Source organism: Tauraco erythrolophus, chromosome 3 (assembly GCF_009769465.1).
Source record: "Tauraco erythrolophus isolate bTauEry1 chromosome 3, bTauEry1.pri, whole genome shotgun sequence".
Taxonomy (NCBI): domain Eukaryota; kingdom Metazoa; phylum Chordata; class Aves; order Musophagiformes; family Musophagidae; genus Tauraco; species Tauraco erythrolophus.
Genome location: NC_141467.1, coordinates 72,589,933 through 72,613,579, shown reverse-complemented (window position 1 = coordinate 72,613,579; position 23,647 = coordinate 72,589,933). Strand labels below are relative to the sequence as shown.

At 48.6% G+C, this 23,647-nt stretch overlaps 1 protein-coding gene across 3 annotated transcripts; it reads left to right on the top strand.

Annotated features, from left to right (window-relative positions):
• Positions 1–20,694: 20,694 nt before the first annotated feature.
• HEY1 (hes related family bHLH transcription factor with YRPW motif 1) lies at positions 20,695–22,892 on the top strand. Of its 3 annotated transcripts, none has more exons than XM_086609415.1 (5): positions 20,695–20,888; positions 21,026–21,101; positions 21,179–21,262; positions 21,378–21,459; positions 22,309–22,892. In XM_086609415.1, the coding sequence occupies exons 1-5, from the start codon at positions 20,695–20,697 to the stop codon at positions 22,890–22,892; spliced, it is 1,020 nt and encodes a 339-aa protein (XP_086465541.1). The 3 variants fall into 3 exon arrangements, with proteins under 3 accessions (XP_086465541.1, XP_086465543.1, XP_086465542.1); XM_086609417.1 differs by having other exon boundaries at positions 20,797–20,888; positions 21,035–21,101; XM_086609416.1 differs by having other exon boundaries at positions 20,797–20,888; positions 21,179–21,298.
• Positions 22,893–23,647: the final 755 nt, after the last annotated feature.

The following is a 23,647-nucleotide window of genomic DNA, read 5'->3' as shown; positions in this document are numbered from 1 at the left end:
ATGGGGCAGGATCAGACCTACGCTTTGCAGCTCTTGAAGTCTCAGAGTCTTTACTGCGAGGCTGATGTGCACAGCCTGGCTGAAAACCAGGGCGCCTGGCAGCAGGGAGAGGCTGTCTCTGAGCTCCCACGGTTGTGGGTCCTGGACTGGGGAAGACAGCAGGACACTACAATTTGCAGTGAGTGGCCCTACAATATAAAAAAACAGAGGCATTTCTCTCCTGCACTATCCAGGGATTTACAGACGGGATTGGGAGCCTCTCTGCTGGCAGGGTGCTCCTAGTAAAGGCAGACCCCAGGCATGGTCACATTTTGTCATACTGAGCTGCAGATTGAAGCGAGCAGCGAATGTCTTGTGCTCAGTGTGAAGAGCACGCAGAGGGCCACCACATGTCCCCTGCCTGCACGTCAGCTGAGGGAGACTTCCCCAGCTTCAGGCTGTTACACCTCCTACAGACATCACAGCTGATTGCAAAATCAGTCTTTAGTTCCTGACTCTCTGAATGAGCCAGGTCATCCAAGAACCTCCTACCAAAACTGTTCAAACTCAGCCAGGTTTAGCTGACCTGGCCTGGCTGAGTAATTCCTAGAGCCAGGGTGGCAGAGCTCCTTGAGGCGGGTGGGATGGAGGGACCTTGAACACTCCGAACGGCAACTGCTTCAGCTGTCTCAGCTACAGCCAGAGCAGCTTCAGGATTGCTGTTCACAGCACGATGTCCCTTGGCACCAGGATTTCGAGCTGACTTGGTCGCTCTTCCATGATTGTCCAGGTTGTCTGTTTGCTCACCAGCATGGTTTTAGTCCAGCTTCCAATATGCAGAAGGGATGAGGCCACCCTCTTATGAGGGGAAAGAAGGTTTAGCTCTATGGATATAAGCTGTGTTGTGGCACTTGGCCTCAATGAGCCCTCACTTGTTTCTATACTAGTATAGAGGTAGTCAAGGTAGAGTCAGCCCAGAGCTTTACAGCAGGGCTTTGCTTCTCCCAGTTTACAGAAACCTGCCACACGACAGACTCTGACATTGCTTTGGGTCACAGGAAATTAAATCTCAAGACAGAGCCTGGCAGACTCTGCGAGGAGAGTGTCCCGGGCAGTGCATCTTCTGCTCAGTCCCCTTGCTCATGAGCCAGCCAAGGTCAGGGAAAGACACATGAAGATGGACACATCTTTATGTCTCCTTCCGTAAGAGATGTCTGTGTTACTCAGTCTAAAGGCAGCTTTGAGCCCTCACTGCTTGCAAGCCTCATCTACACAGGGTATCTTTCTGCTTATCTGGAGTTCCTTAGGGTGCTGTCTGCTACATTATTTGGAGAGGGGGATACATGGTGGTTTCATGGTGGTTTATAGTTTGTTCACTTTTGCAAAGAGTGTAAGGATTGTTCCAGAAGCCGTTGGTAGACAGCAACCCCCAAATTCATGTGGTTTTGGTATTCATACTCTATTACACTTACAAAATGAGAACTTGAAAGATGCATGAGGCAGCGTCCCCCAGTTCTCTGCCTTTAAGCTCTGGTAGCTGCCATAGGCACAGCTGTGCTCTCACTGATAAATCAGTGCCTGATCTTGTCGTTTGGCCAGGCCTGACCTTGCTGGAGGAGATCAGCCCAACTTTCTGGTGAGGCTGACACATCCTTGTGGAAAAGCGGTAGGGTCCAGGTGCCCCACTCTGTGGCCAAAGGCCAGGCCTCCTCCAGTTAGCGCTAACCGCAGGAAGATGTTTCTTCTTGCTCACAGACGGTTTTTGATGAAGTCTCCCAGGTCAGGCTAGGACTCTCAGGAGGGAAGCTATCACTCGTTTGGGTTGACACCATACACAGGACTAGAAAATCTTGTTCAGTGCTACATTACTCAAAAGCCCCAACTGCAAGGAGGAAAGGAGATGGCTTCTCCAGCTTGCTGACTGATTTGGGGTTTGTCGCAGCTCACTTGCTGAATAACTCACTGATTCAGGTCGCTGCTGCTGTCACTCAGGGGTAACCCTACACCAACAGGCACCGCTGTGGAAGGGCTGCAGGGCGAAGCAGCCCTCACAGATGTAGCTAAGCAGTTTATTGTCCTGAAGAAAGAGGGACGAATTCTTTTGAAGAGTTGCTAGTTGACAGCAGAGCATTACAGAAGACATTTTCTTGTACAAAGCAACAGAGACTGTGAAAAAACAGACTTTTATACTGTGTAAGTTTTCAAGTCAGAAAACTTTTCATGGCTTTTGGAGCTTTTTCATGACCTTTTCTGAGAGGCAACCATTGAATGAGGTAGGATATAAAGCTACAGCTGCATTTGAGCCTCAGACGTTCTGACAGGTTTTGGCCTTTGGGTGAGAAGGTGCTGACGCAGTGTGGCAGGGCAGGAGGCAGCACGGGGTCCATCTGCAGTTCTGCAGAGGGTGGCCAAGGCGTACAGCACAGATAACTCACCTTCTTTGAACTTCCACTGCTATCAGGACTGAAAGAGTGTAAATCCACAAACTCTTGTCTGTCAGAAGCTTTCTGGGGAGCGCTTTGTACCAACAAAAATTCTTCAAAGCAAAACTCTTTCTAGAACAGGATTTTGGAGAGAGAAGTGCTTCGATTTATTCAAAGTTTGAAATGAATATGCTGTGTCAAAGTCACAGAAATATAATGTAGTTTTGATGTTTTAGTTAATTGACTCTCAACCATAATTTAAATAAAATTGCTGTTAAATCGTTGTGAATCTTTCCTGTATTATTGACTTGACAGTGTTTTTGGGAATTCGGTTTGGAGTCTGAATATTTAGTATGGAGGTCCTCCAAAGCTTACCCCATATCTGTAGAGAAGACCCACCAAATAGGAATACCAAGTAACAGGATGGTGTTGTCCTTCAGACAACTTGAATTTATCACAGCTTGATACAATCCTGGCTGTTCATTTACCTGGAGCAGGTAACTTTTCTCCTTGTTTGCTGCACGCTTGCGATATAATTTCTCTTTTCGTTCTCATGATACTTTAAGGGTTGGGAATTATGTTTTGTGTTGGGGCTGCTCCAGTTTTCATGAGAGATGGAGCAGTTCTGCTAGGGAACAACCTAGCCCTGTGGCTTCTCTGCAGGACTCTCCTATCTCACATAACCACTGATCACTTTCTCAGCTGAAAGCAAACCTCCGTGTGAAATGTGTTGATTCAGTCACCTCAGCACACTCCTTTCTTGTCTTTTTTCTTTTTTATAACTTGAATTCCTGCCAGCTCCCAATGCAAATAGTTTCGGCCCTGGTTTACAATGGAGCAGGAAGGCTTTCCACTGGAAAACTGTTCGGTTTTGAAAGTGCTCGTAGCGTTGGGGAAGCTCACGGGTTGCAGCCAAGCAGGGCAAGATCACACTTCCAGGAAAGTATGACTAACCCAATTTCCACATTGACTTAGCACACAGAGTGCCCTGATAAATACAGCACCTCAGAGATTATAGGGATGGGGTGCTGGGAGTAGAGTTCAGTTAATTTATGGCCGGACAGCGCAAATCAGACATGGGATTCAGCTCTTTGATGTCAACACTGTTATCGGCACCAGCTCGCTGGGTGTGCGGGATTAGCTAGTGCGCATTATAAGGTTGCGGAGCAGGATGCTGTTTCCTGGGCAGGCAAAAAGATGCTGCAGAAATGAGACGGTGTGCCCATCGGAGCTGGTGGGCTGCTGGCGGAGGAAAGTGGGTCTCGGAGGGGTGGTGGGGAGGAGGTCACCGATGAAACAACTTATCAAGGTGGACGTCTGCAAATGTACGCTCCATGGGCTGTTTAACTCGCCTTGGCCTTCAGAGACCATCTACAGAGTAGCTGCAACTGTGGGTCAGCTCCTCTGCTGCTGCCAGCAGCAGCAATGACCTGTGGTCCTCAACACCCATTCCTCTAGAATTTGTTCAGGATGTTCTCTGGCCACAGAAGACAAAAGCCCTTCTTCTCCTATGGCACATGCCACCCAAACAAGGGGTCCTGTGAGAGGATGTGGACTCAGGACTCTGAGGGACCTGAAAGAGAAGCCGAGTGCTGTTGCTCTCACCTACTTAAAGCTCCTCTGATCAGTCTCACACAGCTGCTCTCTCCTCCTTCATTGCCCGTTCCCTCCTAACAATGCATAAGGTACTTCCTTCAAAAACAATTTCCTTGTATGAGAGATAATAATGAAATGTCTCAGTATTTTCAAATAAAACAAAACTAGTTGTCTTTAAAATATATGGCCCATGCAGAACACAGAGTTGGGCAGTGCCTTGGCGCTGCCCCTCCTTGTTGCACCCACCCGATGTCTCCACAGTATCTCCACTAGTGGTGAATGAGGACACCTCTGCCACGTACTAAAAGCTGCCTGCTGCACCACCAAGCCTCGGTGAGATCTCTCCTTCAGTGACTGCAGCGTGTAACACGGAAGCTACCGCACCACTGTCCTGTGCGCTTTTCTGTAGATCTAATTAGAAAAGCACAGATTTACAGGAGCATCGAAAGCACTGTAAGAAAAGCTTTCCTCACTTCTGAATTCTGATTCTTTTCAAAGAAAAGATTAGGGGAATTTGTGTCTGAAAGCATTCACGTACACCTAAAAGAAACAAACAGCAGCCTTGTTATTTACCGTGTCCAAAACCCACTGGAAACTGGAAAGAGTCCCACTGAAAATACCAAAAAAGAAGGAATCTTGTGTAACGGGTGAAGCAGAGGAAGTGCAATCTAGTGATTAAGGCAGGCGCAGGACTGCCAGGAGGTCTTTCTGGCAATAGTTTTATTCCTGGCATTACCGCAGGCTTCCTGTGTGCCGGGGCAGGCGCTGAAGGGCCTGACAGTGTAAGCGCGTCTGGGCGCACACCGGGAGCAATGCTCTGGGATTGCGGTCAGGGCGTTTGTGGGGTCAGGACTTCGTTCTCAGAGCAGCTTATGAGCTGCTCTCAAAATCCAAGTCGAGGAGTGCCAGGCCATGCAGGTCTGGGGCAGGGCTCTGGGGAAGAGCCGCCATGGGAAGGTTGTTTTGTGCTAGGAGGGGAGACAGGCATCGTCTTGGCCATGGCATCCCTGCCTCTGGGCCAGCTGGCCAGCCCCCACGGGGCTTGTGCAGCTGAAGCAAAGCAGGGGTTTGAGTTATGACTTTCTGAGCCCAGATCTGTTCTCCTCTGCACTTGTGATCCCTCCTCATGGGTGGAGGTCTGGTGGAGACTGCTGGACTTGGGAGACTTTGTAAAGCTGCCCTCACTGAAGCACACCTTCTTAGGAGAAAGAAGAAAACAGGATTGAAATGCAGAGGATTGTTTGTTGTCTAATCAAAGTGGCTTCACCTCCTGCTGTCATCACCCTCCGGCTGAGCTTCCCCTCCACAGGAAGGAAGAGCGAGGCGGGCAAGGGAGGGACACGGATTCAGAGGCACTGGCCGCCCTATTTATACCCATGGCACATTAAAGGTGACCGCCCTGGGGTGTCCGTGTCCCCCCCACCGGCCACCTCACCAGGCTCAGATAACAAACACAGCCCTGGCTGCACAGCAGATCTGTCGCAGGGATTATCTGCTCGTTTGAAGTGAAATTTAGCTGGCCTTAATCAGAAATCTGACCGCATCAGGTTCGCATTAGCTTGTGCGGAGGTAGTAGTTTCACACGCTGACATGGTAGCAATTAAGCGAGTCGCTACTGGTTCTTACCCCAGGGTACAACTTTGTTTTGTTCCTTGCAGATTAGTGGGGCTGTGCGAGTTTCCACATAGTTTTCTTTCCTGTAGACCCTGGCTATTTCATGTTGAACCCTCTGGGACTGTTTATTAGACCACACAAACGGTAATTATTTCCCAAAGAGGCGGATGGCGTTCCAGACCTCTAGCACGGCCAGTTATAAAAAATGTTATGAATCAGAGTAAGGGAAGGGATTTCACTAAAGCCGAAGAAGCCTGAAAACTACACAAACACAGGGAATGAAATATTTTTGAACGGCAGGAACAGAAAACAAATATCCAGCTCAAAATGCATCATTATGTCTTTCTTGGCATAGGAGGTGAGAGTGAGGGAGAGCTCCTCCTGGGTCCCCTTTCATTTCCTCCCTCGGCTCCTTGGCTTGGACAAAGCCACAAACCTCATCTCCTCTTCATGTAAAACCCTCCTGGGGGACCCAATTATAGCCTGGTTACCCCTCACATGAGCTCACTGGGAGAACCCACGTTTATTTTAAGACTGAGGCTGAAGGCCTGACATGCGGGAAGGGGTTGGATGAGTCCCACTCTTGGAAACAGTACTTTGTATGAAAGGAAGTAGTCCACATGGGAAAAAAGTGAGATCCGTAAGTTACAGCCAATCAAGGCGAACACACGCACAGTCAAATATCTGGGCTGAAACTGAGCCCCTTGCCACCACGAGAGCAAATGCTTTTCAGAATAGGAGCTTCTCTCATATGAATTTTCAGCATGTGACAGTTTTTCATCTTGAGGACCACATGCCTCTGTGTGGCAACTGTCTTTTCCTGAACGATCCTATGTCTTGTAGATGCTGTAATGAGAGGACTGCTGTCCACTACTTTCTAGAGTTCCTTCCTACAATATTCTGAAGCAGTCATGCAGGGGAGTATCTTATTCCAAACCCATTGTGTTTCTCTTGGTGTCTGCATTAGTCAGGAATGAATTGTTTTCATGTGAATTGCGGGACAAAATTCGTATCTATTACCTCAAAAATGTAAAATTCTGTAGCCAAAATTTCTTTCACCTTCTAGATCAAACCATAAAAATATAGAAGGAAGAAAATTAATAAAATAGCAATTTTCTGCCTGGTCAAAGACAAATAGATGATCACATTACCCTGATGTTATCTTGTTAACTTACAGTAACCTAATCTCGTTAAGTCGTTTCATAACAGGCTGACTTTATTGATCTCAAATATATAGAGTCACTTACTGCAAGAGAGGACGGACCTAAGCTAACGTTGGATGACTTGAGCAACTCCTCTATGGTGTTTCAGTCCCTCAAAAGCTGTTTGAAGAGTCGTCATTGCTCACGCACAGGACTGGCCCCAGCTTCTAGGTGGGAACCCATCTATGTTGGATGCTATTGCTCCCACAAGCACAGCAAAGCTGAGGGAGCAGACAGATGCAGGAAGGCCGGTATGAGTTGTCTCAGCTCTGATGTCTACATTTCGGAGGGTCTACAACATATAAATACAAATACCACATGAAGCAAGGTGGCCAGCAGTTCTAACGAGCTCAGCTTGGATCTTTGCAGCAGTTGCCACAACAGCTGTTAAGTCCATAGGGCTTTTGAAAGGCAAACATTAATGCTGACAAGCAAAGATGATGTCAAACCCAGCTGTAGACTACCAGCTGAGGATTTTCTTGAGATAGAGAATGGTCTCTGCTGCAGAGACTTGACTCCTGTCATGTTTGTGGGCTTGGCGAGTGTCCCGACTGCCACTCATGCCTCCTGGTGCAACTGGCAGGTGAGACGCAGCTCAGGGCCATGTAGCTCTCCTTTACTGGTACATGCTCTTGACAAGTTGCTTTTGGCAACAGTTGGAAGAGGTGTCCATGTCAAGGCTGGATTTCCAGGTCAGAGACCCAATTCTGGCTCCATTAAAACCTGTGTCATCTAGAGAGGGCTAAGCTCCAGGTCAGGAAGGTCTCAGCTCCAGCAGCTTAAGTGATACCTGGGTAGGAATCAGTCCATTGGCTTCTCACCTGAGATGTGTTTTAGCTAGCCTGCATCAAATTCGTCCTGCTACCAGCAGCAATGTGGTGGCATGAACGAGACCACTGGGAAACCACCCACAGTCCTTGGTAGACTTGTCCAGCTGGTGGCTGGTTCTTCACAGCTGGAGTCACCTGTTAGCACCTCCTGCATGCCGTTACACCTAGGCTCTGCGCTGGGGAGCACTCCTCTTCTTCCAGCTCCATGGGATCCTGTGGGCTGTTTGCCTATCTCTGTAATTAGTAGGACCATCTCTGACATTAGCAGGGTAATGGCTATTTTTATATCCTTGTAGCACTTTAACTGGGAAAGCGTTGTAGGTTGCCTCAAGGAAGATGGTGTATGTGCACATGTGCCAAGAGGTTTCATGGATAACGTGATAGTTAGGGATTTTAATGCCGTCCTCCACAGTTTCGCCAATAGAGTGAAAAACAACATAGAGCATTTTCTGCATTGGTGCCTCCAAATCCAAACAGACTCCCTGTCTTCCTCTTGGTTTAAGTTTAGATGCTGTGTTTCTTTACAGAGACACAAATGACAAAGACTCCAATCAGCACAATTTCAATGGCTTTCTAAACTTATCCTGTAACAGAGCAGGCGTGTTGTATTTTGTAGGGCTTACAGAGTATTAAGACAAAATCAACTGACAGTTCAAAGGAGGCTGGGAACAGAAATTCTTGTTCCATACATTATACCGTTCCTGACGGCAGCTACTGCTTGTATTTCTTGCTGTTTACTTTTCAAGATCTCAACAACCAGTGTCTGCAGGGAAGTTTGTTTGCCTGGGAGTTATAATATTCCAACTATGTTGTTCCTTTCAGCAACTCTCATTTTTTACTAGTCCAAGGTAATAACCTTCTTTCCATATTTTTTTTTCCCACTGCATCAGAACTACTCTCTTAAATTATGTATATATATATATGTTTCCCATTAGCCAAAGCTCCCCCCCCTAGTATTTATGAAAAAGTATAACAATAAAGATATCGACTTCCAGTTTTGAGCCACAAGATTGATATTCCTCCAAAGTAAATACTGGCCTTGGCTGTTCCACAGTCAATATTTACCTCAAGTAAAATAAATCTTGCTGACAACCAAAACCTGAAGTCAATATTGGCTTGCTGTAATCCAGCTGGTATAAAGTAATCAGTTCCTTTATATTACCTGAATGCTTTATGCAAATATTTTCAAGCTAAAGGTGGACTCTGCATTCCTGTAGCTGTAAATGCGGTACTGAAACCATCCCCCCATTTTCAGTCATCACAAACCTGAGAACTCTCCAAGTGAGCGTATGAAAGCTCTCCTATCTCAGAAACAATCTGCGAGTGACTGATTAACTATCTAATCTGTGTACCTACTCTGAGGCCCATTACTCCAGTGTCTTAAGAGTCTTCCAAATCCTTAAGAAGGCAAAGTTTGCAAAGAAAGGGAATATCTTTTACTAAACTAGGTGATATAGCTGAGAAAGTGGAAGAACTGGGCACACAAATCTTAGATCTAACGATATTGACTCTTCCTAAAAACCTGTGTCTCATTTATTTAGACCATCAGGTCTACAGAAATATCATTGCTACTTCTACCTCTAAGGAGAGAAATAATTTCTTCCTCCTAATCCATGAGGAAACATTTTAGCACTCGAATGAGGCTCTTTTTAAATGGGTTTCCTCTGGTAACCAAGCTTGGGCAACCGTCTCATTTATCTGCCTTGCTGTTTATCTGTCTATCCATCAGTTGCTCCCTGCTCAATAACGTGTAAGTCTATTGGCCAACGCCCTCCGCCTTTGACAAATGGCAGATTCAAACTAATGGAGATCCTACAGGTTTTATGCAAAACTGATGAAGAAGAGGGACCTAGATTAGTCTTCCATTGGCGATGCCAGAGGAGTCGACCTGGGTAGTCAGCACACCCGAGCATTCATGCCCACTGCAGCATGTCCCCATGTGCCAGCCTGTGGGTGCAGGTGGCAGCACTGTGGAGTGAACTGGAAGGTGCAGATATTGGGCCGGCATCAGAACATAGAACATCACTCCATAGGAAACAAGGTGTGATTAATTCTGCTGACTGTGGGAAAGCACCATTTTTTAAACTTTTGTGTGTAACCGAGTGTGCTGTACCAGTACACACACAGAAAGTCCGAATGAGTTTGTTCCCATAATTTGTAGTTCCAAAAGGGGTGGGTATCTTCACAGAGAATTTTGCAATTACCATGACCAGTGCACCCAGAAGCCTCTCTTTTAGCTGGATCTGTGTTGTTCCATTGCAGTGGCTGTCGTAGGCAACCGTGGCCATGAAGTCTGAGTGAAGCTCCTCCAGGCAGCTAAACCAGTCTCAAATCGGCTTTGTGTATCAGGACAGAAATCATGAGCCACTTTCCATATTCAGTGAGAAAACAGGAAAAAGAACAGAGAGCTTTCGGATGACTCACTGATGGGCTGGGTTTTTTTTGTCCTTGCTGGAGCTTTTTCGTTTCTAAATATAAATAATGAGTTGCACGAACTAAAAAAATCATTAGCTAGATTAAGTCCTGATGAAGTTTTGTAATTGTTACAGAGCACTGAGTTGCTTTGCTAGATTATTTTTCCTTTGGTTCAGGTTACTTGTGCAAAGATGTTGGTGGTCCTCCCAAATCCTTAAAAGCTATCTGAACACAGCACTCACCACTCCCTGCAGTGCAATTTTGCCTGATTAGCAATCTCTCTGGGAGGTCAGTGGCTGGAACGGTTTGTGAGTTGTATTATAAAAGAAATAAATAATAATAAATGATAATGTTTAAGGCCAGTGGAAGACCACAGGTGCAAAAAGCTGCAGACTCTATAGACTGTTAGTGCCACATTAAAGCCTCATTCGCCCCTTGGTAATACTGTAGCCATTCCTAAGGAGAGGGATGCTTTCCACCAGGGAAAGGAAGACCTGACAGGACACTGCTCGGGCCTATTTGCTTGTCATGGTTGCCAAAGATATAAACCTGAGGCCAAGTCAGGGGTTATTTAATGCAAATAATGAAGTTAATGATGCACATGAGAAGCCCTCTGTATTTCTATATGGTGCCTTCCTCACTGGCCACCTGTTTCCTGAGTAAAGCAGGCCATGATGCAGGGTGGACTCTGCGGATCTTTATCTCATTAAGCTTTTCTACATTCATGGCAGATGACCCTGACCCCAAGGCAGACTGTGCTTTGTGGCCCACTGGAGCACCAGAAGTGCCTGCTCATCTGCAGAGGGCTGGCTCACCACCTACTTGATCACCTCTCTCCTGAAATTCTAGCTCCGTATCTCATCGAAAGCTAGATTGCAAATATTTTCCCAACTTACCTACCAAAGCAATTGGAGCTACTACGTGGATGTGAAATATTTGTAAATGGCAGAAGTGGTTATGAAGGGAAAGCACGGTGTGAGTGGTTATGAAGGGAAAGCACGGTGTGCATGGGTGTGAGAGATGTGGGACACCAGCGTGGAAGCTTTGCATGGTCACTCTGTAAAACACTTCTTCCCACTGCAGGAAAATCACCCAGCCTCCTTGTTCTGGACCAGCCAACCAGCCTATATCTTCAGAAATTCAAAATATTTTCCTGTACTCTGAGCTGAGGGTATCACGAGACAGGTAACCCAGAAGGGGGGCCCAGCCTTTAAGAAAAAACAGGGTTGGGGAATTACATAAATGACAACCTCTGAGTGTTAATGTGACACTCAAAGAGATCCTCTTCAAGGCTGATCTGACTCACAGAGAAGTGTTTCACTGTTTCCAAAACCTAGGACTTGTTTTCCCCACAGAAAGGACAGGAAAACCCCAAACCAAACAGACTTAAGAGACTTCGATTCTCCCTGACCCAAGTAAAAACAAAACAAAAGTGTAGAAATATTGGAATTTCCCAGAGGATGGAAATTTTGATTTTTACCTAGCTGTAATCCCACAATGGCAGGGCAGAAAGATAGCCATTACTTTGGGCTTTTCCTTAGACATTGGCAAAGCTGTATAGGAAAGCAGAGGCTATACCTCCTTGTGCTGAGCCTGGCTACGGTCGTTGTCAGCAAACCTCTGCTTTCACAAGCTTGTGTCTGGTGAGAGAGGAGCAAATGCAGTCTTAGACCTTCTCCTGTTTCTGGGTGAGCTCTTGGCACTCCCCTTGCAATGTAATAGGTTAGGACCTGCCTCCTTTCTTCACCGGGAGCGTGGTCAGTCACTGGAACAGGGTCCCCAGGGAAGTGGTCAGGGCACCAAGCCTGTTACAGCTCAAGGAGCATCTGGATGATGCTCTTAGTCATACGGTTTAGTTTTAGGCAGTCCTGCGAGGAGTGGGGAGTTGGACTTGATGATCCTTACAGGTCTCTTCCAACTGGAGGTATCCCACAATTCTATGATTCCTCCTGAGCCTGCTCATGTCTTTGCTGGGCCAGACCGCGACGGTAACACAAGCATTAGGCACTTGAGCCAACTGCCCGCGGCTGAAATGAGAAGAGCCCCAGCCATGGCTTTTGCTACAGGGGGTCACCGACTGCGGGAGCCCTCTGCCCTGCCCGCTGCAGCTGTGGTGCTTTCAGCCCACCGCTTATTTCATCAGCCTGTGAAACCGGAGAACACGGAGGGTCACTCCAGACCAGTGGGACAAGGACTATTAATGCCAGAGGAGCACGGGCCCAGGGCTTGCTGACTGAATGAGAAGGATGGGTTTCAGCCAAGGCTGCTGATGTGACACCGGGGGTTGGTGGGACCCTGGCAGCTCCCACCGGAGGGGCTCCAGCCCAGTGCCCGTGTGGGCTGCACAATGCCTGTGCGATCTGAGGAGGGTCTAGTGTGTACGGCATTTGAAAAGCACGAGGGCTATGGGTCGGGGGATTTAACTGGAGATCTAAATGAAAGAGAAAACAGTAAATCAGAGGCTGAGTCTAAAACCTGATCCACGCACAGGTACTTGGTCTCGCCATGTGACTCGGCCTTGTTGACTGACGCCTGCACTAATGAGCAAATAAATGCTGTGACTCAGGTAATTCTCCCTCTCCCTCTCTCTTTCTCTGGGTCTCATTTTGTTCTGCAAGCCATGACATGAGCTAGCTTTAGCCTTGCCATAAAAATCTGACTCACTTCCTAAGGGCACACTAAAATAACCTGAGGATTTTTTTAAATGCTGCTTTTACCTTCTTAGCCACAACAGTAAGACATTGGGGATTTCTGGAGGAAAAAAAAAAAATAAAAAATCAGGTTTGTTAAACACAGATGAGATCTTCTTTCCAGCCCGATTTTCTTTGACTCTGTGAGTTGCTCCTTTTCAGAAGAGAAAATCCGTGCCTCTCCCATGGCTAGCATTCGACAATCAGCACTTCTCTCTTCCCCGAGTGGTAAAGTCGGGATTGGGGGGGGGGAGGGGGCGGGAAGAGAGAGGGCTGAAAGTAAAGCAAAGAATTGTTCAGATTGCCTAGATCCCTCCAGGAAGTGATCTTTCTGCTTTTACTCCAGACACACGCCTCCCAGCTAGCCAGCAGCTCCAACTAATTAGCACACGTGATGGGAATAGGAAACAAAGTCGCAAACAATAGTAGCGTGGGAACGCAGCGTAAACTGCAATTACATAGACCCCCCTCCCCCCCCCCCCGCCCGCCCCCCACTCTGCCCTTCTCCAAATAAGTAAATAAAGGCATAAATAAATAAATAAGCGCACAAACTCCAAAAAGCCGCTGACAACGCTGCAGATAAGCGTGGGAGGCGGCGCAAACGGCGCTGGGCGGGAGGTGAGGATCGGCGTTTGCGGACCGAGCGAGAGCCAGCTATTATTTCCATTCCATACTTCAAGTATATCGAGGTGGCTTCGCTTCCTTTTGTTCAGCGTTGGGGCACAACAGAAAAATGTGTTTGGGGAATTTCAGCACTTGCCAGGTCATGGGGGAGGTCACTCGACTTTTGTTGGGAGAGATGCAGGAGAAGAAAGAGGGCAATCAAATATCCTCCTTGAGACAGCTTACAAGCTGTCTCATGCTGTCGGGGGGCTAGGCTCCAGTGTGACACTTCCAGCTTCTTGTCTTGCTGCCAAGCTGAATATGTTTGGTACACGTTATATATGTGAGAAGTGGTCATCACTTCCCCGGCCGACCACAGCTTTAAGCCGTATTCTAGCGGAGCTATTGTGTGGGATTAAACACATTTGCTGTGGTTTAAGCATTAAGAGCGTGTGACTGTTTGCACTTGCTTTAGAGCAGCGTCATTAATACTGACCGTGGAGGTGTTCACACAGAGCTCATCGGCGCGGCATCGCAGCGCTTGGACAGTCATGTATCCAGAGCCATGTGCTGCTGAGTCGGTTTTGTAACAAGTAAACACAAGGGATTTTTGTTGCAGCTAGAGCAGTATGGATCAAAAGAGAGGCCCGGGTATGCATGGGAAGCTACTGCTGTAGCTGTCCTGGCATGCTGCCTTGGGAGCTTCTGTTCCGGTATAACTGAGATTATCTGGAATAAATCTTTCAGATGGGCCAGCGCTGTTTTGGAAGAAAACTATTTCTCCTGGAATGATTTTTCTTCTTTAAAAGCAGATGAAATTAAGGTGACTCTGAGAACAGCGGACCCACACGGGTTTGGTTTGGCGCTGCTATACTGGTCAGCTTTGCAGGTTCCACAAGTCTTGACTTTTCTGAAACCCATAGGAATGCTGCAGTTTTTAAGCACTGTGAGCAACATTGAAATGAGGCATCTCACAGGAACATGCTCTCAGTGTCAGCACAGACCACTGCTATTTTGTTACTGTGATTTCATGGCACTTCAAAATCTGCTTGAATCTCAGAATTATCGGCTTTATGACCCTTCAGTTTGGATTCTAAACCCTCTCAGGTCAGATGCTGTTACGCATTTGGATGATTTAAGAAATAAAAGTTTCTCTAACAAAAAGTAGGTTCAGTATCTAACTCTGTTCTGGCAAAATCAGAGTGGCACTTCTGTTGTTTATTTTTATCCTGGTATTCCACAACGTAATGGAAGAGACAACTGATGATAGGATTTGATTTTGATATCCTCCAATGTCCAAATACTCTTCCTGCCTGGAATAAGGTTTCACGTTCAAACCAGTCAAGCTTAGTCTTTATTTTATCTGAAGCAGACAAATCAGGTTACTTTGCCAGGATCTCCATGATGAAACCTCAGCCAGCGTCTGACTGCCTTGTGGCAACTAAAAATCCCTGGCACTTTCTCACTCCTGTCACACATACTAAACATCTGCTCACAGTTCATTTCCCTGAGATTGGGGGGTGTCTTATGTAGTGGTTGTTTCCCCAGGTCTAACTTTTGCTCAGGTGGCTGATCACTGTGGGACAGCAGGTGTTAGTAAATGCCATGGCAGAAAGGTGCAAGGTGATGACAAGTTATTATCTGAGAGAAAATGGAGGGACACATTTCCAGGAGTCAGTGCTCACCATGTCAGATAGGTAACATGCACCGTATTCATGTAACTTGTCTGTGCAATAGTCATCAAAGCTTTTAATAGCTGGTACCTTCAAAAGCAATCAACTATTACTTTGATTTGCTTTATTCCAAACTGTACTTACCAACAGCTCAACTTTCATTTTTATTTTTGCACGACGAAATGTCATTCTAGGAAACTTGTTAGGAAAAATGGGTTTCGATCTGCCAAAAAGTCAGGTTTTCCCCTTGAAAGAGCATACTTTTAAATAACAGTTTGCGTGGTGGAACAGAAGGTTTGGGAGTTGTTTTCTATCCTATGCTTCCTAGCAAGAATGAATAGCGCACACACGTTTTTCTCAAAACTGCATCTTACTGGCAAAGAAAACTCAAAGTAGGTCTCAGACTGTAAACTCTTTGGAGCAGGGACTTCCATACCTCACTGTATAACATCAAGCACGGTTTGAACACTGCTCTTAAAACATTCAGGTTGCAAAACTGCACAGGAAAAACGGCTAGTCAGGCTGTTCCGTGATGGACTGTGAGGATTTGACAGCAGGAAACCAGAGCAAGTTTCTGTATGATTATTCCTAGGTCCAATTATGAGAAAAGTAGTGTAGGAATAAAAGAAAACTGTATTGGCAAACTACAGAGGGCTTGATTGAAAAAAGGTCAGTAAAAAGAAAAACATGGTTTTACTCTGTGATATCTGCTGCAAACTGTACTGCGTGATACTCAGGAATGAACATGGGGATAAATAAACTGCTCAGCTATGGTGAAATTGTCACTTTGGTAGGATGGTGTCCGTAGGTGACACAAATCTGTGGCCACTGTCCCCTCTACCATTTGGCAATGCTGATAGAGGCTGTCCTGCCAATAACATGTTATTGAACTTCTTGTGTGATTTTACATGCAAGGTACACTCTGACACACACGGACTTTTTACAAGGGCATGTAGCAATAGGACAAGGGTTAAGGGCTTTAAACTGAAAGAGGGTAGATTTAGATTAGATCTAAGAAAGAAATTCTTCACTCTGAGGGTGGTGAGGCACTGGAACAGGTTGCCCAGAGAAGTTGTGGATGCCCCATCCCTGGAAGTGTTCAAGGCCAGGTTGGATGGGGCTTTGAGCAACCTGGTCTAGCGGAAGGTGTCCCTGCCCATGTTAGAGGGGTTGGAACTAGATGGTCTTTAAGGTCCCTGCCAACCCAAACCATTCTATGATTCTATGATTATGTCATTTTCTTGTAATTAAGAGCAAAGGTGGCTGCAAATCAAACCAGAATTTTCCACACACCACCACCCCAAGTCAGCCCTCTTTTGTGTCTGTTATGTTAATTAACCCATTAATTAACACAACTTGGTGTCATTCCTCCTGTAGGGTTGTTGGCTTTCTTTAGTGCGCAGGACAAACTGTGCTTTGGGAATGGAGGGAAGGATGTCCAGTGGAAGAAGCTGCTGTTTGTAAGAGCCTTTGCTCAGATGGAAGCTTGCATAAAAAGAGAAAAGGGGTTGAATTGATTGGGAAGGAAAGCAGGTGATAAAATAGCCTATTTGTCTGTCCCCACCTCAGAGGTCTGACTGAATATGAGGTAGCTTTGCCTGTCAACAGCGTGAGTGTGTGTTCACAGATTAGCCTCGTACACAGTTACAGCCCAGGTCTGGTTTTGGAGGTGAGCTGAAGCCTAATCAGGTAAATGCAAAGACTGCCTGCATTGTTCAGAAGAGAAATCTGTCTGCACTGCTGCTGTTAATATGCCGACAGTGCTAGCCTTGCTTATTTATAGCTACACAAGCTATACGCTACTTCCAAAAAATGAGAGCTGAACCCTATGTTGCAGCAGAAGTGTTGCAGCTGAGGCGATCTGCTCACAGCAAGGACTTGGACGTAAAAACTATCCCCGTCCTTGGCCAGCTTGAAGACAGAAACGTCTTGACAACCTGGACATCGCTACGGGTGCACGTGAGTGTGGACGTGTAATGTTGATGTTCTGCCACGGCAGTGGTTGCTCCAGCACAAAGACGCACGGCATCTGGGCGGCAGAGCTTGGGGCCAGCAGGCTTAGGGAGCACCCACGCCTAACTTCTGACCTCAGAGCCGTGCAGATGTGCGCTTCAGCGTTCGGCTCCCGAGAAAACACCTTTTCAGTCACAGTACTGCTGACGGATTGCGCAGGAAGTCTAAAAAATACTTCTGTAGCTTCTGTTTGCTTCTCAAGCACTTCCATCCGATCTGTGGTAACTAGTTTTCATCGGTGTCGGTGCCACCAACAATTGACACATTCAGCCGGAAGTCAGTAAAGGAAAATAGAAGATTTGGAGCAGCGATTTCTTGCTTGCAGAGCTGATGCTGCAGCTTGATATATGTGGGGGGAGTGGTGGGGGGCGTTGATGTTTTTGCCTGGCTGCAATGCGAGTGCCAGAGCCACCGGTTGAATTGGGCACAGTAACCATAGTAACAGTGAGTTTCCGGGACTCCGGGTGACAGGTTGACGGGATTACTCTTCAAAGCACTCGCTCCCTTGGGAGAGAAGACCTAAAGGAAGGGGATGGGAGTTAATTTAGTGCACACAGTAGAGCAAGGGTCAGCAGTGGCAGGTCTCTGCTGGAGGGAAGCCTGCAGCAGCAATAAACAACTCCCTTTCAGTGGGACTTTGACAAGCACTGAAATCGCTGTAGGAGGCATTCAAGAAAGAAAAATGGGGGGTTGCACACAAAAAGCAATACCATTCCCTTCTAAGGGACAGTCGCGACCAACAGTTCCTGCGTGTTTCAAACCTGAGTCTCTGTTTCGCTGTGATGACTTCATCCTGTCCTGCCATTCCTGCTGCCAGCACTGGTGCGGCCAGATGTGGCTGCGGAGCTTGCATCTGGAAATGCTGAGTTGTGCCAGACCTGGAAGCAATGGGGAAGCAGGATGGGAGGCAAGCATGCTGATGTGTATGATAGGGAGGGGTGCGGGGTGCAGCTGTGGGACAAAATGTTTGGATGGTGGGGAGACTGAGGCATGGGCATGGCCATAGTTAGAGGTGGGCAGGTAGAAGGCAAGAGAGTGCTTGCACTGTAGTGTGAAGCAGGGAGAAGGGAAGCACTGTGGCGGTGTAGGAGACAAGGAGAGAAGGCTGATGTCTCCTAAGGTTCATTGCCTCATTGCTCTGAAGGTATCAATGGGGTCTGAAATTAAGCTTTTTTCAGAAATGCCTTCTTCCTGTGCACTGCCGTTTCAATTTCCTTGGACTTTGATAAGCAAAAGGCTGCTCTCTCATCTGCCCTTCTGGCAGAGAGATGCATGACAGCGCTGTCCCAACGTGTTGGCAATTTCTGGCTAATAAAACTGCCCTTTGGGACACTTCTAAAAATTAGATCAACGCTGAGGATCAAGCCCTGCCCAGTACCAGAAAAGCACAAGAGTAATTTAAAGCTGGTTTTGCTGTCTGTTCCTCCTAGTGCTGGATGGGGAGATCGAAATCACACAGGGGCAAACACGTCTTATCTTCCCACGGCAGCTGATAGCCAACTGCAATTGCTCACACTGAGGCCCAGCTACGCTCAACCTGTCCGTTCCTGTAAGTCATTCGGAGAAGTCAGTGTCGACACAAGCTCTGAAAGCATCTTTGGAGGCTGCCTGGCCCCAGTGCTTCAGGAGCTAAGGATGGGGGTCAGCTCCTGTGGATCTGCCTGCTGGGAACCTGGGCGGCCAGACCTCTACTCGCAAGCAACAAATGTTTGATGCCAAGTAAGTTCTTTCACAACGTTTTTTCCCCCATAGTATGTAGAAGACATATACATGCCTGGATGGGAGAAGTCCGATGTGTAGTCTGGAAGGCAAAAAGGCATAAATGTCACTGTGCCTTCCACTGACTTGTAAAAGCAAGTGGTGCAGGGAGAGATGTCTTACAACAAAAATATAGAGGCTGGAAAGGTGGATGTAATAGAAGTGCTGACACAAGCTTAATTATAGCACTGTGGAAAGGACAGATTAATGAAAAATGTAAGGTGGGAACAGAGTATTTCCATCATCTTCTGTCAGCTACTTAGAGGTGGCTGCAGCACTGTTTCTGTCTTCTTAACTGCAGCTCTTTTACTACCTGTAGCCTAGTCCTTGCTTCCATTTCCCTTCCCACCAGAGATGCTTTGCAAAAATACGGGCAACTGCATGAAATCTGCAGCAACTCCATGCCAGGAACTTTTACGTAAGCCAGCAGGAAGCTGAAAGCTTCCCGGGTCTTGAAATGGGGAAACACGGATTCGTCAGTTCTTCGCCATCACACTGTGCACATCTTGGTTATCCTCCAGCCCCTTCCATTGCGAAACACAAAAGACTCAACTTAGAAAAGGAGCCTTAGTTGAAAGGCTCCGTGTAAATGAAAGTTTAATTATTATGAAACCACCTCAAAAGAGTACGCCTTCATTTCACCTGTCTCATTTTGCCAGTACCTCAGCCCGAGAAAGCTGGCAGAACGAAGAGGACTTGTGCTGGGGAAAACAATTTGAGGGAATACGGCACCCAGGCTCGGGGCCCTGCTCAGTGCAATCCCTGCGCCTGCGCCAGCCAGGACTTGCATGTGCTGCACACTATGCTGACCTTTCCTGTCATCCCTTCTTCCTCGCCAGCCACTGCACAGCAAAGCGTGTTCGCTTTCAGCTTCTTAAAAACTGTTCCTGCTTTTCCCCACCTCCAAAATAGTAGGGAGAGGGGGGTGGTGGGGAGACAAGGAAAGGATTTGGCTGACAGATTTGCAGTTTACAAAGGCAGAAGAGGCAAGAGGCACGCCTTGACTTCCTTTGCACTACCAACAAAGAAAAAAAAACCCTAAACTCCTCAATTTTCGGGCTTTAGCCACCTATCCAACTCATTTTTTTTTTTTTTTCAAGGAGGGCAAGCAGCTTCTGCTCAGGCTTCCCCTTCTCACGCAGCACGCCCAGGACCTCGCTGCCGCAGCCTGCCTCGGGGAAGCGCTCCGAAGCCCCGCCGCCCTCGGAAGAGGCAGTTAGCCTCCACAGGCTGCAACCGACCCGCAGGGCTCGGGCTACCGGGGACCCCGGCGTGAGGGCAGAAGGCAACCCCGAAGGCGCCCCGGGGCTGCCCTGCCCACCGCGCCCGCTCCGCACAGCACCCGCACCGCCCGGTTCCCCAGCCCGGGACGCCCCGCACCCCCCCATCCCATGCCATCCCATCCCGCCCCCGCCCCCGCCGCCGGGGCCCGCACGCGGCGGCCGCCGCTGCCGCGCGCCGCCCCGCGCCTGAGCGCCGCCGCCCGCCGCCCTCCGCGCCGCTTTCCCACGGCCGGCGGCGCGCGGCCGCGCCACCCCCCGCCGCCCCGCTCCCCGCCAAGAGGGGCGGGGCCCGGCGATCGGCGGGTGGCAATTGGCTGAGGCCGGCGCGCCGGCGGCCAATGGGGGCGGTGGGGGCCGCGCGTGGCGGTGCTGGGCGGCGGGCGTGCTCTCTCCGGTTGCCTGCCTGGCTGCCGGCTCGACTGCCCGCTGCTCGCTGCCCGCTCGCCCGCCCGCTCGCTCGCTCGCCCGCTCGCCCGCTCGCTCGCTCGCCCGCCCGCCTGCCTGCCGTCCCGCCCGCCTGCCTGCCGTCCCGCCCGCCTGCCTGCCTGCCTGCCGTCCCGCCCGCCCGCCTGCCGCCCCGCCTGCGGCGGGTAAGAGGCGAGGCGTGGGAACGCCATGGGGGAGACGGGTGCCGGGCGAGGCGCGGGGCGCGCGCTGAGTGCCCTCCTCCCGCGCGCCGCCCGCCGCCTCCCCGACGGCCGCCCGCGCCCCGCCGCCATGAAGCGGGCGCACCCCGAGTACAGCTCGTCTGACAGCGAGGAGCTGGACGAGGCCGTCGAGGTGGAGAAGGAGAGCGCGGACGAGAATGGGTGAGCGCGGGCAGGGCGAGCGCCGTCAGGCGGCCCGGCGCCCCTTCCCTCCCCTCGGACCCGCGGAGCCCCGACCCCCCGCCCCCTCCCCGGGGTGCCGGTGCCCGTGGTGACCGCTGTCCCGCTGCTCTCCGCAGGAACCTGAGCTCGGCCGCGGGCTCCATGTCCCCTTCCACCACCTCGCAGATCCTGGCCAGGAAGAGGCGCCGAGGGGTGAGTGCCTGCCGGCCGGCCGCGGCTCCCCTCAGCCCCGGCCCGCCCGCCCCCTGACCCCCCGCTTTCTGCCCTAGATCATCGAGAAGCGCCGCCGCGATCGCATCAACAACAGCCTGTCCGAGCTGAGGAGGCTGGTGCCCAGCGCCTTTGAGAAGCAGGTAGCGCCCGGTGACCCTCCGCTCTGTCTCCCCCGTGTTCCCGGATGGAAGGGTCCCCCCTCTTTAACACCTCTGGCTCTGCCTAAAAAGTTTCGTGCTTCCCCATCTCTCCTAGGGATCAGCCAAGCTGGAAAAAGCAGAGATTCTGCAGATGACTGTCGATCATCTGAAAATGCTGCATACAGCGGGAGGGAAAGGTAAAGTTTTCATGCCTGACAGCGGGTCAGCAGCTCTCCAGAGAGGCTGCTGTGAGAGGAGCGTGTGCCCTGGCATTTGGTGTGCAGTGTGTTGTGGGAGCGTGTGGAGAAAGTGAATGGGAACTCTTATGTTTCGTCAGGAATTTGGGACTTTCTTCTGCTTGACAAGATTTGCGGCGTCGCTAGCACGGAAACGTTTTACGGTGCTAGCTCCAGGTTGTTCTAGGGGAGAGTGTTTGCAAGTCTCTCTAAGAATGTGTCAGCACTGTGAAGTGAATCAGCTTTTGGCATCTTGGAAAAGACAAAGTTTTTGTTGTAGCCAAATGTTTGTTTCTCAAACTTTCTGAAAGTCAAATATTTGTTTCTCAAACTTTCTGAAAGTTCAGAACAGAAACTAGAAAAAATACAGGATGAAATGAGCAGTGAAGAGAATTAGCAAAAATGGAAAAACGTGTTTTTAGGAAAAAAAGTACATTGCTGGCAGAAGTCCCCTCTGATAACTTAGGGCTTGTGTTTCTAATGAATTTCTCTGCACTGTGGTTTCACTTGCACTTGGGAGACACGAAAAGAACAAAACTACTTTCCTCCAGTGGCAGTACGCAATTTCAGTTTAAAAATGGCAGTCTGTGACTGGTCTTGGGACTTGCAGCATCGCAGCACAGATATAAAAGAAAAGCTTGTTAGACAAAAAAAAAAAAAAGGAGCTTGGCAGCTAATCTATGGTTGGGAATACTAACCACATCCAAGTGAAATATGCTTATAGGGGAGGGTGGAGTGGGGAGGCTACATGTAGACAATGACTAGAAAACAGCATCTTAAGACTCCATTCTTTATTCTTTTTTCTCTTAGGTTATTTTGATGCTCATGCTTTGGCTATGGACTATCGGAGTCTAGGGTTTCGAGAGTGCCTGGCCGAAGTTGCTCGATACCTTAGTATTATAGAGGGTCTGGACGCTTCCGATCCTCTGCGAGTCCGACTTGTGTCTCATCTCAATAACTACGCCTCTCAACGGGAAGCAGCAAGTAGTGCGCACACTGGCATTGGACACATTCCTTGGGGCAGTGCCTTTGGACATCACCCTCACATATCTCACCCGTTGCTGCTGGCTCAAAACGGGCACGGTAACACCAGTACTACAGCGTCTCCCACGGAACCACATCACCAGACCAGAATTGCCGCCCCACATGCTGAAACTTCCTCACTCAGAGTGCCCCCAAATGGCAGCGTTGGACCAGTGCTCCCCGTGGTCACATCTACTACCAAACTGTCTCCTCCTCTTCTCTCCTCCATGGCATCTCTCTCTGCGTTCCCCTTCTCGTTTGGCTCCTTCCATCTGCTGTCCCCCAACGTGCTGAGCCCGTCTGTACCAACGCAGTCAGCAACCCTTGGCAAACCATACAGACCCTGGGGGACTGAGATTGGAGCCTTCTAAGAACTAACTCTTTAGTAAGGGTGGGGAAGCCTACAAACCTAGCTGAGCTGGGTTATGCCATGCTTAAAGTTGAAGTTCTTAATAACTGGGACAAAGGTACAGCTTCACCTTAACTGAGTTTGCCTATAAACTGTCTCTCTGGATTTTTCTTTTTGTTTTCTACATTTTTTATTAGCAATTTTTTTTTAAAAAAAATAGTTGCTGAAATTGTCCAAAAATAAAATTACAATAGTGGTTGTTAACACTTGTGGTAGATCTGCATTGCGCATTTAAATCACTTTTGTAAAGAGTTTGTTTCAGATGTTTTGTTTTTCCCGAGTACGTCAGACCGCCTTTTTATGAAGAGAGATCACCTATTATTGTTAGCAATGGCCTAGGTTAGTTATTAATTTTTCCAAGACCGCTCTTCTCAGCATTAACAAGCGATGTTTTTGTTAGTATTTTGACATTGAGATGCTCTATAAAGAATTACTCTTTTTGTAAACTATATTTGAGTCTTATATTTCTGAACGAAGCGTTGACAAATCAGATGGACCAGCTTGACCAGCTTTATCTAAGAGCCAGATTTCCAAATCTTCTGCAGCGGTGTGGTATATTTGGTGGTCTTACTCTAGTCCCTAGTGGTCGTTTGCTCACATCACAGAACCACTACGCTATTTCTTCCACCAAAAGGAGCACTACCTGCTCTGGAGCGGGGCGGGGGGGGTGCGAAAGCCAAATTACGCACTATGTCAGTGATGAGTTTAGTTACTGGA

What these genes read in the sequence shown, in the direction of transcription:
- HEY1 (XM_086609415.1), top strand. Translation starts at nt 20,695, where the DNA reads ATGGGGGAGACGGGTGCCGGGCGAGGCGCGGGGCGCGCGCTGAGTGCC. An exon ending in CCAGCGCCTTTGAGAAGCAG is followed by an intron (nt 21,263 to 21,377) that starts GTAGCGCCCGGT and finishes CATCTCTCCTAG; the next exon opens with GGATCAGCCAAGCTGGAAAA. An exon ending in GCATACAGCGGGAGGGAAAG is followed by an intron (nt 21,460 to 22,308) that starts GTAAAGTTTTCA and finishes TTTTTCTCTTAG; the next exon opens with GTTATTTTGATGCTCATGCT.